The following is a 13,690-nucleotide window of genomic DNA, read 5'->3' as shown; positions in this document are numbered from 1 at the left end:
GCAGCGCCCCCGAAGGAGCAGTTCGACGTCCGCTGGACCTCGGAGGACCGCACGAACCCGACATTTATTTTCAAATGGGCCCCGTTGCCTAGCGCCCAGCCCCCCCCGACACCCCCCAGCCTCGCCGACTGAGTAGAATCGGGTGCTTCTGAACACCGGCTCGTCTGGGTCTCTCACAGGTGAGGGCTTTAACAGGGTGGCCGCCGTTAGCCCGCCGTTAGCCCGCCGTTAGCCCGCCGTTAGCCCACCGGTCCCCGGCGGGCTAACGACGGGCTAACGACGGGTTTTTGCTTTATGAAGCTACAAACGCGACGTTTTTAAAACGTCGCTTCCTCTTCCTTTTCGGTTTTTTTTTATCCTTTATTGGAGAATAAATGAGTCGTTGACGGTAGAAACGGTGGCCCGGCTGGTTCTGGTTTATCGCCCCCCCTTTAGCGGCATTCCGAGGGTTTAAACGGAACAATGTCGAAATGTCGGTTTGCTGCAGACTGTCATGTAAACAACAAAGCGATGACGTCAGACGATTGAGCACGAGCCATGCGGAAAGGGGGGGGGGAGACAACAGCAGAATCAACAAAGCGAGTAGATTCTGGTTATTTGTTCAACACGTCTTTGTCAACCCCCCCTCCCCCCCCCCAGCTCATAAATATGCATTCACCAAATTGAATCCAAATTTGAGTGTTTAATTGAGATTTAAACGAAATTGTTTCTTCCCGCCGTACAGGTGTGAAAAGCAGACGGTGCCTCGATTCGGTTTATCAGAAATAAAATGTCTGCCGGTTTCCTTCCAGAACGCCATCGAGCAGCCATCGACGGCGGAATGGCGTCCATTCCTGCGGGCGGTTCTCTCGTGGCGACCGCGGACTACTACCGCAGTGAGTCTCTGCGCCGCGGCGCTCCTCGTTCCAAACCGCTAATCAGAGAAACGGGAATGTGGTCAGAACTCTGTTATGCAAGACCGGAACATGGATTCCCAAAGACCCCCCCCCCCCCCCCCCATCGTAGAGAAGCCATTAACTCCCGTCTCTCCTGCGGCTGAACCTCCTCCTCTGCTCCTCTGCTCCTCTGCTCCTCCCCGCAGGGCGCATCGGCTCGACGTCCAGCAGCAGCTCTTGCGGCAGCTCGGAGAACAGCGGCGAGGTCATCCCGCACCATCCGGGTACGACTGGTCCGATGGTGCTTCCGTGTATCCGGAGGGGGGGGGGGGAAGAAAGAGACATCCCGGCTGGAACGCCAGCTGGCGAGCAGACAGGAAGTCTGGGGGCTGTTTGATTCTAACGCTGGCTCAGCTGGCGCGGGGCGTCGGGCTGCAGACTCACACACGTACAGTTAGAAAGGAGGTGAAAGGGGAAGTGCGTGTGGGTGTTTGTTTTCCCCTTAGGCAGTTTGGCGCATGCACACACACACGTGCACGCGCGCACACACACACACACACACACACGCGCGTTATTCTCTTGTCAAACTGGAAAAACCTTTTTTCTCGCAGTCAATGCGGGATAAAAACGGGAACGTTGGCTTTAGAGGCCGGCCGTGCTAAACGTCCGTGATCTGCCTCCGCAGGACTCCCCAAGCAGGACTCTGGCCACTGGTGGTCCAGTTTCTTCTTTGGGAAGCAGCCGGGGATGACCCCGGTGACCGAGGAAGCGCAGCAGAAGTGAGTACTCCGACGCGTGGATCCGAGTTCTTCTTCTTCGGTCTTCTTCATACCAAAAGAACCCCTGGCTGTACTCGGAGATAAAGGAACTAAAGCCACAGCTGTGACGTATCATGTTGGGAGTAGTGATTGATCACCTTTATCAGGGTTTGGTCGAAGTACTGCCAGCGGCCACTAGGGCAGATTTGGCGCTGCGTCGAATCCAGCTCGCTTTGATTCGTTCACGGACCGCCTGTTAGCTTAGCAGCGGCCCGCTGCCGGGTAAATGAAATGGCATCAAAAAAATATGTTTTCACGATCTCTCTCAGGGCGGGGGTTCAGGGCGCGGTGACCAATGGGCAGATCACCTGCGTTGCCAGGGAGATGGTGATGCAACGGCAGGCGAGTGAGGGCAGCGAGGCAGGAAGCCCCACATCCTCCTGATGCTCTGGGCGGGGGCTCCAACGCACGGCCCGGCGCTAGGTGATGGGAGGGCGTCCCATTTCAAACCCAAACCTTCATTTTCGTTTTTCATAATATTCGTTGTACTATAAGCCACCTTGTTTTGTTTTTATAGACGACCGAGAAAAGAAAAAAAAAAAAAAAAAGCATAAAACAAAATAAAAACTTTTTTTTTTAAAAGCACTGATACTTTGTGTAACGCTGTGGTGCGTAAACATCCACGTTTCTGTGTCACCCTGTGATCGCAAATGAAATAAAGTCGAATCTTACAGCCATATTTTTTGTTCACGTCTTTTATTTGGTGCAGGTAAAGTTAAAGGTACGCGGAAGGTTTTACGGCCCGGGTCGGATCCGGTTTGTGCCAGAACTCCAGAGTCTTCATAAAACCGACGGCGGAGACGCTCGTGTTGTCGTCCTGTCGGCGCCGGAGGAGCGGCTGCTCTTCATTTAGTTGAGATTAAGATTAAAATGTCTGGAAAAAACGGCTGCGGGAAATTATCCAGAAAACTGGATTATTTAAAAAGAATTATGGATTCATGAGAATTTGTATTTATAGCTCTACAATGCTCAAATATAAGTACTTGCTGTATGCGCCCCCCCCCCCCCCCCCCACCTGTCTCTCTCAGGTAGGAGGGAAACGTTTCTCCGTGAAAGTGAGTATTATTTTTGTCTTTAATAGAACCCAAGCTCTTGTTTTAATAACTTTCACCTCCGCCACACTAATAATGTTTCTACGCCCTTCCGCGTTTTGTCCTCTCCCCGACCCGTAGAATAAATTGAACGCGCCTTACGCGATGCTGCTTCTGGCGACTGACGCTAATTAGCTACCCGCACGTCATTAAATTACTTTAGCTACCTTAATTGCGATTGTAAATAAGAGAACTAGCTGACGGCGGCATGAAGTCTTAAATCTTGATGAATATTTATATTTTCGTCGCTTTAATCTACCTGAAACAGGTAACACCGCAGCTCACGGCTAACTAGCTAGCTAGCTAATTAATGACCGCTAATGGCCCTTCTGCGTGTTCCAGGCCTGCCCCTTGAAGCGACGACGAATCTACCTGCAGGCCCCAGTTCACCTGCGAGCGGCCCAATCACATTAAAGTAAGGGCTACCTGTGCTAATTGGGTAGCCTAGCTTCTTCTCCATTTGCTTCCGTGCATGCTAATATTTGTTGCTAACCACAATCACATTAAAGTAAGGGCTACCTGTGCTAATTGGGTAGCCTAGCTTCTTCTCCATTTGCTTCCGTGCATGCTAATATTTGATGCTAACCACAATCACATTAAAGTAAGGGCTACCTGTGCTAATTGGGTAGCCTAGCTTCTTCTCCATTTGCTTCCGTGCATGCTAATACTTGATGCTAACCACAATCACATTAAAGTAAGGGCTACCTGTGCTAATTGGGTAGCCTAGCTTCTTCTCCATTTGCTTCCGTGCATGCTAATATTCGATGCTAACCACAAGTAAATTTGAAACCTTGGACATTTATTTATTTAAATTACGTAGAAGCCCGTCGGCCGAGACAGAAGCGACGTAGCGGTGGACTCTGGACGCTCATCTCTAAAGAGAGGCACTCTTCTCCGTCGTGCGTGGACCCGGTGGCGTGCCGAGTCGGCTCATCGTTATCGGGAACGAACACGTCGGAGCCTCTTTTATCACGGTTATAATCGCCGTCGTGAGTCAAAGTTGAGGCAGATTAGAGGCGGCAGCTCGGCGGAGTCGTCACAAAGGCTGCGAAGTATCGAGGCGGCCCTCAGGTGTTCAGGAACGGAACTCACACGATGAGATTCTGCGTTTGCCTGATAATAATATTCAGGTATCTTTTCGAGGAGTGAGAAATGGAAAAATAAGATTCCTCAACTCCGCGCACTCTTTGAACCCGGGAGGTGCGCTCGTTTCTCTCTACTTGACGCCCCTGTTGGCAGGCCCGGTGGGTTCGCGGGTGGAGAAGCGAGGGAAAAGGGGGCCGAGGGCGATTCGAACCCGAAGCCGTTTGGTTCCGAAGCCGTCTGAAATCCAGAGGAAGAGAGAAAGTCGTTAAAAGCCAAGAGGAGAGACGCCAACGCCGGTAGCTCCGCCCCCTCAGCTGTTTATCCCGCCTCTTTCGGGGTTTGCTGTCAAATAAAACCATGTGATGATCAAAGAGGAGAGCTGTTTACCTGCCGGGGTAGCCATGGTGACGTGGAGGGCGAATAGAGGCTTTATCTGCTCCTGACTGGGGGTCAAATCTGAGTGACACAGAAGCGCAAACATCAAGTACTGCATTTAAAAAAACAATTGGAGTACAAATACATTCTATTATTATACTGTAAACCTACAAGCACGCAGGGTGGGGATCTCTATCTTACTAAATGTTTGTTTTCATGGTTAAGGAATCTAAAAATAGAGATAAAGTAAATGTAGGACAATAATTTTCGGTGTGAATCACAATATAGGTGGACTGAGCTGCTTGGCGGAGGTCTGTGCTCTCCGCCAAGCGTGCCTAATTTTCATGTTTGAACTACTGACCTGATTTCCAGCTGATTTTGTGCACTACCGGAGCCTCGACTAATAACCAGGAGAGCTCTCTACCTGGTTATTAGTATTTATTTGGTTCTATATCTAATTTAAAAATATATTTTTGTCATCAAACTTGGGAGTTCTTAATTATTCGAAACATCTGACTGCTGGAAGTGGGCGGGGGAAATATTGTTTCTTGGTGTAGCGTGTGTCACATTTTATTTATTGCGATTTCTGCCTGAACAAACGTATCGATTTTAAAGCCGGTCCGATTCCAGTTCTGTTCTGCTGAGCTGCTTTTTCTCAGACGCTCCAGCAGGCTAGCGGAGAATGTACGTCGACTCCGTGGCGTCTTACTGGTGTAGAAACGGTTGCGGGCGAGCAGACAGGCTGGCGAGTTGACGCTGGTCATGGTGAGTCGAACCTGTGTGTGGGGGGGGGTCACCGACCTGAAGGGGTTAAAGGACAGATGTAAGTCTTCATAATATAGAATTATATCTGCCTTTATTATGCCGTTGCACATCTTTGCGTTGGGTACTCTTTGAAGTACTTCTGTAATTCAAATCCAAAATTTTGCAAACACAAAAATGAAATAAATACGTTTAGAAGGAGAAGAGGAGAAGTTAGAAGGAGAACCAATCAGAGGGAGGATCGTCGACGACTCCTTTTTGTGTGACAATATATTTAGATTTATGGCAAGTTTTTATTCCGGATGAATTTAACACTGAAGTTTATTCTCACTAGTCTCTGCTCTCCGGTTGAATATTTATTTTTCTCCTTTCTGCCTTTGGTGCTACGTTCTAATACGTTATTTCTGCTTTTTACTGTCCTCAAATGTAAACCGGCTGCTCTTGGTGTCTGAATTCCTCCTCGACCTTTCACCCGAAGTAGCTCACGGTGTTGTGGAAAGGTAAACGGAGGCCGCGCTGACGCCGGCGTGTTTGTTCTGTCCACTGTTGATCTTGTGCTCAGATTGAGGCTTTTAACATGAAGCGAAGTGAAAGTGTTAGCTTCATGCTATTGACGAGCTGATTTAGCAGTGAAGATGTTTGGTTCCCTGCTTTTGTTTGTCATTTTTAAGCAAAAATACATTTTTAGTGCATTTCCCGGTTGGTTATAATCTAAGGAATCTGTGGGTTCAGAGTAGTAGTACTTTTAGATCGCTCTGTGTGTGTGTGTGTGTGTGTGTGTGTGTGTGCGTGTACAGCACAGGAGACCAACAGTCCACCCGGTTGGGTTGGGTCGCCCCGCTCAGCCCTGGCTCGGTGAGATAAAAGCTGCAGATTTTCTTGCAGTGTTTGCTTTGGTGTTGAAATCCCACGCCGGCGCCTCGGTCGGCGAGGCCGGACATTTATTTTTAGAGATGAGCTCAGTTTGGGGGTCCAGGGATCACGGTTCTGCTTTGAAAGCCTTCATGCTCCAGTTTAAAATATTTGTTCCCCTTCAGAAATGTGGGAAATGTTACTGCTTCATGGATCCATATCAGGATGTGTCTCTGAAATATGTTGCTTATCATTTACATAAGCGTGCCAGAGATTCTCTCTCTGCAGAAAACCACATTAGCTTATGGTTAGTAGCAGCTAGCAGGGGGTGCAGCTAGCAGGGGGTGCAGCTAGCAGGGGTGCAGCTAGCAGGGGTGCAGCTAGCAGGGGGTGCAGCTAGCAGGGGTGCAGCTAGCAGGGGGTGCAGTTAGCAGGGGGTGCAGCTAGCAGGGGGTGTAGCTAGCAGGGGTGCAGCTAGCAGGGGTGTAGCTAGCAGGGGGTGCAGCTAGCAGGGGTGCAGCTAGCAGGGGGTGCAGCTAGCAGGGGGTGCAGCTAGCAGGGGTGTAGCTAGCAGGGGGTGCAGCTAGCAGGGGTGCAGCTAGCAGGGGTGCAGCTAGCAGGGGGTGCAGTTAGCAGGGGGTGCAGCTAGCAGGGGGTGTAGCTAGCAGGGGTGCAGCTAGCAGGGGGTGCAGTTAGCAGGGGGTGCAGCTAGCAGGGGGTGCAGCTAGCAGGGGGTGCAGCTAGCAGGGGGTGCAGCTAGCAGGGGGTGCAGTTAGCAGGGGATGCAGCTAGCTGGGGTGCAGCTAGCAGGGGTGCAGCTAGCGGGGGTGCAGCTCTGGATGTCTTAAATGAAGCTAAAAAAGCACAACTGAAGTTTGATTGATTCTCCGATTTGGTTTTGAGGCTCTAAAATTAATAACATAAAAAAGGGAAACACCCCAACAAGATAATTTAACACAAACTTAAACATCAAACGGTTTGTTGCTCTGATCCGGAAGCTGGAACCTGTAAGAAGCGAGCTTGTTCTGTTTGGACCGCCTCTCGCTACTCCTGTTGTTAGCCTCGCTCAGTCAGATGTAGGGGAAAGGTCGGACCCTGCCCACTCGCGTTTCACCCACTCACAGCGGACGCTTCCGGTTTCCTCGTTCAGATCAGCCTCACTTCAAATAAGGAAAGCTATTTGTCCCGTCCGTCATCAGCTGATCTGAGCAGCAGGCATGGAAACGGGAAAGAAAGGAAAGGTTGAAAGAAGATGGAATGAGACGAGAAGGAAGCTTCAGAGGGGGAAGAAGAAGAAGAAGAATGAGGGGGGGAGAAATGAACCGAAGACCTACCTTCAGCCAGCGCTTCACCTCCTCCCAGCTTCATAAATGAGCTTCAGCGCTGAAGCATCAGCAGCGACGGCGGAGGGAGGAGTGGCTAAAGGGAAGGTCAGCAGCCCAGTAAACAGGCTGGTTTTAGCTCGGCCTCGACCGTCATTGCAGCTGGATGTAGGTCAGAGGTCACCGTAGTGAACCGGGGGGGGGGGGGGGGGGGCGGTCCTTCAGCTGAGATACGGCCCTTCAGCCAAACGACGACTCGCCTGATATTATATTCATCTTCCTATCTAGAATCCAGGACAATGGATCGTTCTTATCATTCCCGTTGAGTGATTGGTGGAGAGACAGAGAGACAGACAGGAACAATACAGGGAGTCATCGTTACAGAGATAGGCCATAACTGCAGGTTACCGACACAGCCGTGTCGCGGTAGCACCGCCTAGTGGTCGCAGTTAATATAACGTGTACTGCTGTTCAATACATCTGGAGCTCCACCGGAGACGAAATAAATGTGTTATCTCCCGAGTCTTCATCAAAGAATCAAATAATATCTGATTATCTCTCCTGTGGATTTCGAGGGGAGACGAGGGTGGAAGGATTCGGACGGGAAAACGGGTACGTTTCCAAAAACACAAGATGAGTGGAGGATGGAACTCAGAGAGGACCGTCTGTATCTGATGGTGGTGAAAGAGCAATGGTTCCAGGCAAGTCGATGTTTTTAGTATCTTTATTACAAATAACATGAATAAATTATGAACATCATTATTCTTGGACAAAAACTTCAACGAAACTCAATTTCTGTCTAAAACACGATTCTCTCCCGACGTTGTCAGTTCATATCTTAAACATCGAGCGTCTCCTCAGGGTGGACGCGTTCCAAAACGTTCTCCACACGCGTCACAAATGTGCGGTTTCTCTCCCGCGGACCTTCAGGCTTCCACGCGGCGGCTTCTTACTGGGGTCATCTGCTCGTCTCACCTCTTTCATCGTTGCTGAGTGCTGTTAGAGGTCAAAGGTCAACCGTCTGCTGCTCCTACCACTGAGCTTATCGCCGGCATGCTGACACCAGACCGTCGGTGCTGCACCACCTTCAGCTTTCAGGTGCAGAGTCTGATCTTCACTCGGGTCGTCATGACGACGTCGGTCTCCTGCTTCCGTACGAGCTGCTCTGCCTCCTGACTGCCGTGGAGTTCCTCCGGTTCCTCCGGTTCCTCCGGGTACATGCTGTACTTCATCTTACGGACCTGAGGCTGTGGCCGATCTGGAGGGACAGCGAAAGGGGAATGACGTTGCCGTGACGACGCAAACGCAGACAGACAACGACACGAGTTACTGTTTGATAATTGATCGGTAAATCTTCCGTTTCAGTCATTTAAAATGATGATTTGTATACCCGCCCTACTCTGTGTAACTTTGATTTGTGTTGTCGTGGGGTTGCCAACCAAAACAGGGTCCATCTAGTGGCCCCGGCTGGCCACACAGATGGGCGGAATGATTTGTGTAACTTTTAGGTGAAAGGCTGTAATATGTCCTATGTCGAACTAATTAAACAAATAATTATGGTAAGTTGGGGAAAGAAGTTGATATAGTTGAATTGCGGATATGTTGAACCTGTTTGAGATTTTTTTCCGACAGACAATCAGCATCTCTGGAAATGTTCATGTTTATTTATTCTCGTCTTTGTTCATTATTTTGTTTGTGATGATGAATTCCGAAACATTGTAATAAAAGTTAAACTATTAAAACTCTTGTCGCAAAATTGGCCTGCTAGTGTATTTTGATATTCCATCATTGCCGTTAAGGTGTATTGGGTACTTTTGAACGTTTATTATTTTTATTATTTATTACAGAAATGCTATTCAAATACTGAAATAGCTTCTTGGTGTAGCATTTCGCTATCGAACGTCAGAACATTATTCCGCGGTCTGGCTATAGCCACACATTTACGTATTTAAAACATAAACTGCAGGTAAATGAATAGAGCATGTTATTGACATTCTTGGCTGAACAACTTATCTTGGGCAGAACCTGCGACAGTGAACTGTGCTTTTTTGTTTAAGTAATATATTTTGTTATGTAACAATTTGTTATTTCACACGTTTCTAACTGGTTGAGTCATTAACCCTAAAATATTTATTTTTTTGCCACTCTTATAAACATAAATACCCTCCCGTGTCTGAGGTTGCCCCTGCTGTAGACAGTGTAGCCCTCAGTCAAATAATATTTATAATAAATCTTTACTTGCAAATAATATTATCCACAGAGTCATATCGAGCTCGCGTTTTTTACATTTTCAGATCTGGCCCGGAAATAAGGGCTTTATGGACATTTCTTTCCTGATGTTCGCCATGTGTGCTGCTGTTTACATTCATCACTCCAACACTTAGCAATGGCGCCAAGGCGGACGCGTCGGTTGGCGTGGAAACAGATACTTACTATGGCTGCGCCCAAACACGGGACGATTAGCCACCATATGAGTTACCGTTTGATAAAACATCGATTAATTGATCGCCAAACTTCAGTTTCGCGCATTAAAAATGACGTTTTGCTGTTTGCTCACCTATTCTGCGTAACTTCCGTTGGGGCTGCAGGCATCGCCGACGCTTCCGGTCTTCTTCGTTTTTAAAAGTTACTAAAATTTCCTCATCAACAGCTGTTAGTCGCTTTAGGAAAGAAAATCCATAAAAAAAGTCAAATAAACTCATTTTTTTTTAACTGAACTAAATACTTGAGAAACGAATTTCAGCGGCTTCCCTACTAATTTGTTGACTTCCGGTTGTTGTCCCCCCCCCAGAAAAAAGTCCGACTAGGAATTCATCTAAGTTCTTTTTTTTCCTGCTGTTTCTGATGGCGTAGATACAAATAATACAAATATCTACGGTTAAATCTAAGAACCTGCAGATTCTGCTGTATTTTGTCTTACTAATAAACTGCACAAGTACAATGATTGTGAGACACTCTCTTAGTGTGTTTGTGTGTTTTAATTCTTCATTAAAATCAACATGATACACATACACACTTCAGCATTAAATACACACCGAAATATTATCACAAATAAAAACAAAACGAATCAAGCCCAAGACAATTATTATTTCACACATCATAAAACTAGAAAAGCACTCAGAGAGCACAGACCTCCGCCAAGCAGCTCATTCCTAATTGGACTAATAATGCTTTTAGATCCTCTCATGTAATTCCAGACATGTGGGTGTGTTAATTATTCGTCTGGTCCAAGGATTAATTCTAATTAATTTTAACACTTTTTATAATGTTTTCGATACAAGATACTTTTTTAACTCTTGTCGGTTAATAAATTTCATTGTGTGTGTCAGCAGACGATGACTAATAAAAGCATTTCATTCAAATGTAGCGGATTAATCATGTTCGGGCCAGAGACATTGAACGCATCTTACCGGTTCGATCCAATTTATTTGTTTATCTTACGCCGTTTCTCTGGTTGGCAGTGAAACTCAAGGTGTTTACCGGAAGCCGGCGGATGAATCCTTTCACCGCGGCGAGAAAAGAAATTGATCCTCAGAGTCTCTGACTCTGCTGCCCCCTCCTGGCAATAACCAGACATTGCAGCCAGTTTGTAAATGAGCCGCACGAGACGTCGTCACGTTCTGTCGTTTGGGTCCGTTTCAGCAAAGAAAAAGGAACATTCAACCTGATTTTTAATCCCAACCTGTCCCCGGATCGGTTGCTTCGGAACGCCGACCGACTCACTCCAGGTCGTAGGAGCTGCTGTCCAGCTGGAGCTTCAGGGCCTGGAAGTCCGGCCGGTCGGCCGCCTGGGCGCTCCAACATTTCAGCATGACGTCATAGAGGAATTGGGGACAGTTGTCCGGAGCTGGCATCCTGTATCCGTGGGTAACTTGTTCGTAGGCTTCCTGGTTGCTCATCGCTGGGGAGGCGTTTGGGGTGGGGGGGGGGGGAGAAGCAACAACTCGGTAAAGACTTTATCCAGCAGGGTTAGTGATCATCTCGTTCATTATTTCATCGGATCAAGAAAAAGACGCTCGAGTTTTACACAAAGTTCCCCGACAGGTTGGGAACGTCGCAACGGGACAAGCCGCGACATTTCAACGGGATCCGGGACTCCATTTCCTTATTTCCTTTGTGCTTTTGACTCCCTGGGCGAAGGTTGGCGTGAAACCACGGAGCATTGAATTTGGGAATTTCTGCGTAATCTGGACGATCCGATACTTCCGTCTCCAGCTAAACGACCGAAAACGAGTCCCAAACGTGTCATTCTGCCGACCTGGGTACGGAACGCCGCCGTACGTGGCGATCTCGTAGAGCAGGACGCCGAACGACCAGACGTCCGACTTGTTGGAGAACATCCCGTGGCTGACGGCCTCCGGAGCGCTCCACTTGTACGGAATCTTTTTATCGTCCGTTACGTAGAAACGGTCCTGGGAGAGAAATCTGGGGGTTTGATTGGATCCAAGACAAAGACAGACCCCGCCCCCCCCCCCCCCCCCCACCGCCGTACCTTGATCACCCTGGCCAGCCCAAAGTCCGCCACCTTACAGATGTAGTCTCGCCCACCAAGACGTTCCGGGCCGCCAGATCTCTGTGGATGCTCTTCTGCTCCTCCAGGTAAGACATCCCATCAGCCACCTGGGCGCCCATGTCAATGAGGGATGCGAAGTCTTGGTGGTGCCCCTCCGGTCCTGAAAGCAAAGCCAAGAGGATTCAGAACCCACGACCGAAACGCGAAAACTCAGGCGATGACCCGGAGCTTCACCTCGGAGGAAGCCCAGGAGGCTTCCTTCGCCATCAGCTCCGTGATGATCCAGAACGGCGCCGACGCCGTGCAGATGGCGAACAGGGAGATGAGATGACGATGGCGGAGACTCTTCAGGATCCGGACTTCCCTCTGGAATTCAGCGTGGTTCAGCTCAGAGTCTGAGGGAGAATCCAAAAAGATCAAAGACGATGGTGACGACAGAAAACTCAGGTCAAAGGTCAACCTGGGCTAGAAGGGGGTTTTGTTTGTTTGTGAAAATGTTTAAAAGTAAGATGGATCTTAAATATGAAAAGAGACACGACATGCTACATGCTACACGCTAACAGAGACCGTCCGGTCCTGAAGGGGAATCATCCAGCGCCCCGGCTGAGACCTGGGACGGGTAACCCGGAGACCATAAAGCGCCCCAACACCTCAGCCCTCATTGGCTGGATGGCGATGATGTCATACCGTTTTTCAGGATCTTAATGGCCACTTTGATCATGTTTTTCCAGCGTCCGCGGTGGACGGTGGCGAAGTGTCCACTGCCCAGCTCCTCCTCCACGGTGAACTCCGTCTTCGGGAGCTCCCAGTCGTCCTTCTCACAAACCGGGATGTCGGGTCGAATCTGATGGAAACACAATTTAACGGGCCTTCGTGGGGGGGTTTGACAGCAGGAAGGAAGACGGACACGGCGGGCTCGCCGCCTCCTACCCTCTTGCAGGGGTCGCCCAGCGGGGGGGAGTTGTTGAGGCCGTTGGCGCAGTAGAAGCCCACCAGGTCATCATGGAGCCGAAGTGCTGGTCCTGCTCCACGTGAAAGTCGTCGCCACCGTCCTGAAGGACCTTATAATGCTTGACCCCGCTCACTCGACCTCACTGGGGGGGGAGGGGGGGCAAAGAAGGTTCAACGATTTAGATGACAAGGTCAAGCGAGTCTGAAGGAAGGTCAAAGCGAGTCTGAAGGAACGCACGTCTTTATGACATTTCACGCTTTTCTACGGGCCTGTTGTGATGTCATCACGTTCCCAGATGTTTTTCTTTAAACCTTTATTGAAACGAGTCGGCCAGTGGAGACAGAAAGACCTGAATTCTCAGGCACTCAGCAAGTGTCCTTTCCAAGGACACAACGGGTGGCGACTGGGATGGAGCGGGATTCGGACCCCCTCCCCCCCTATAGATGATTGGATGACCCCCCTCGTCCGTCTAAGCCACGCCCCAGCCCTCTTATTGATCTGGAGATTACGATGCGAGCCGTAACCGACTCCTGCTCTGCAGCTCCTTTTGTTCCCGTTCCTGGAATACTTTGTTCCAGACTAGAACGCGGCCCGACGCCTTTGTTCGTTCCGCTTAAAGGGGCAGATTAGCGACGGAAAACAAACGCTGACATTCTCTGCGGCTGCGCTTGTTGCCCCCCCCCCCCCCCCCCCCCCGCGCAAAGGGCATCGGGGCAACGACTTGTGCCTGCTGAGCGAGCGTTCGACGCGCTTCCTCATTCGTCTTACGGACAGGAACTGAAGTGAAACTTTGGTTTCCGTTTTAAACGCCTCGCGTCCCCTTCGCTGTCCTTTTTATTTTGTTCGCCTCTCGTCCTCATGCCTTGCCTGAGAGCACGTAGCCAACGCCGTTCTTCTCACTGTGCCGGATGAGGAAGGCTCCGTCGTCGTTTCCCGGTCCCAGCAGGTGGCTGTGGGCCTGGAAGCGGCTCATCGTCCCGAAAAAACCACCTGGACGAGAGAAAAGGTGAGTCCGAACGAATCACGAGGATTCGGTCGCCCCGA

The 13,690-nt window shown here is 49.5% G+C and overlaps 2 protein-coding genes across 2 annotated transcripts in view; one reads left to right on the top strand and one right to left on the bottom strand.

Annotated features, from left to right (window-relative positions):
* Positions 1-2,372, top strand: ppdpfb (pancreatic progenitor cell differentiation and proliferation factor b). Its single transcript, XM_068745619.1, has 5 exons — positions 1-179; positions 792-875; positions 1,082-1,159; positions 1,561-1,654; positions 1,963-2,372. The coding sequence occupies exons 2-5, from the start codon at positions 821-823 to the stop codon at positions 2,075-2,077; spliced, it is 342 nt and encodes a 113-aa protein (XP_068601720.1). The 5' UTR covers positions 1-179; positions 792-820; the 3' UTR covers positions 2,078-2,372.
* Positions 2,373-10,197: 7,825 nt separating this feature from the next.
* The window catches only part of LOC137908549 (protein-tyrosine kinase 6-like), a 4,050-nt gene continuing 557 nt past the window's right edge, over positions 10,198-13,690 (bottom strand). The window contains 11 exon segments of the mRNA XM_068752963.1: positions 10,198-11,082; positions 11,440-11,593; positions 11,674-11,723; positions 11,726-11,854; positions 11,929-11,958; positions 11,961-12,089; positions 12,382-12,538; positions 12,625-12,695; positions 12,698-12,770; positions 12,772-12,788; positions 13,514-13,633. Coding sequence (XP_068609064.1) covers positions 10,901-11,082; positions 11,440-11,593; positions 11,674-11,723; positions 11,726-11,854; positions 11,929-11,958; positions 11,961-12,089; positions 12,382-12,538; positions 12,625-12,695; positions 12,698-12,770; positions 12,772-12,788; positions 13,514-13,633 — 1,112 coding nt within the window. The 3' untranslated portion in view covers positions 10,198-10,900.

The sequence above is a fragment of the Brachionichthys hirsutus genome, chromosome 2 (genome assembly GCF_040956055.1).
Source record: "Brachionichthys hirsutus isolate HB-005 chromosome 2, CSIRO-AGI_Bhir_v1, whole genome shotgun sequence".
NCBI lineage: Eukaryota > Metazoa > Chordata > Actinopteri > Lophiiformes > Brachionichthyidae > Brachionichthys > Brachionichthys hirsutus.
The sequence above is the reverse complement of the archived record's forward strand: the minus strand, read 5'-3'. Positions and strand labels throughout refer to the sequence as shown.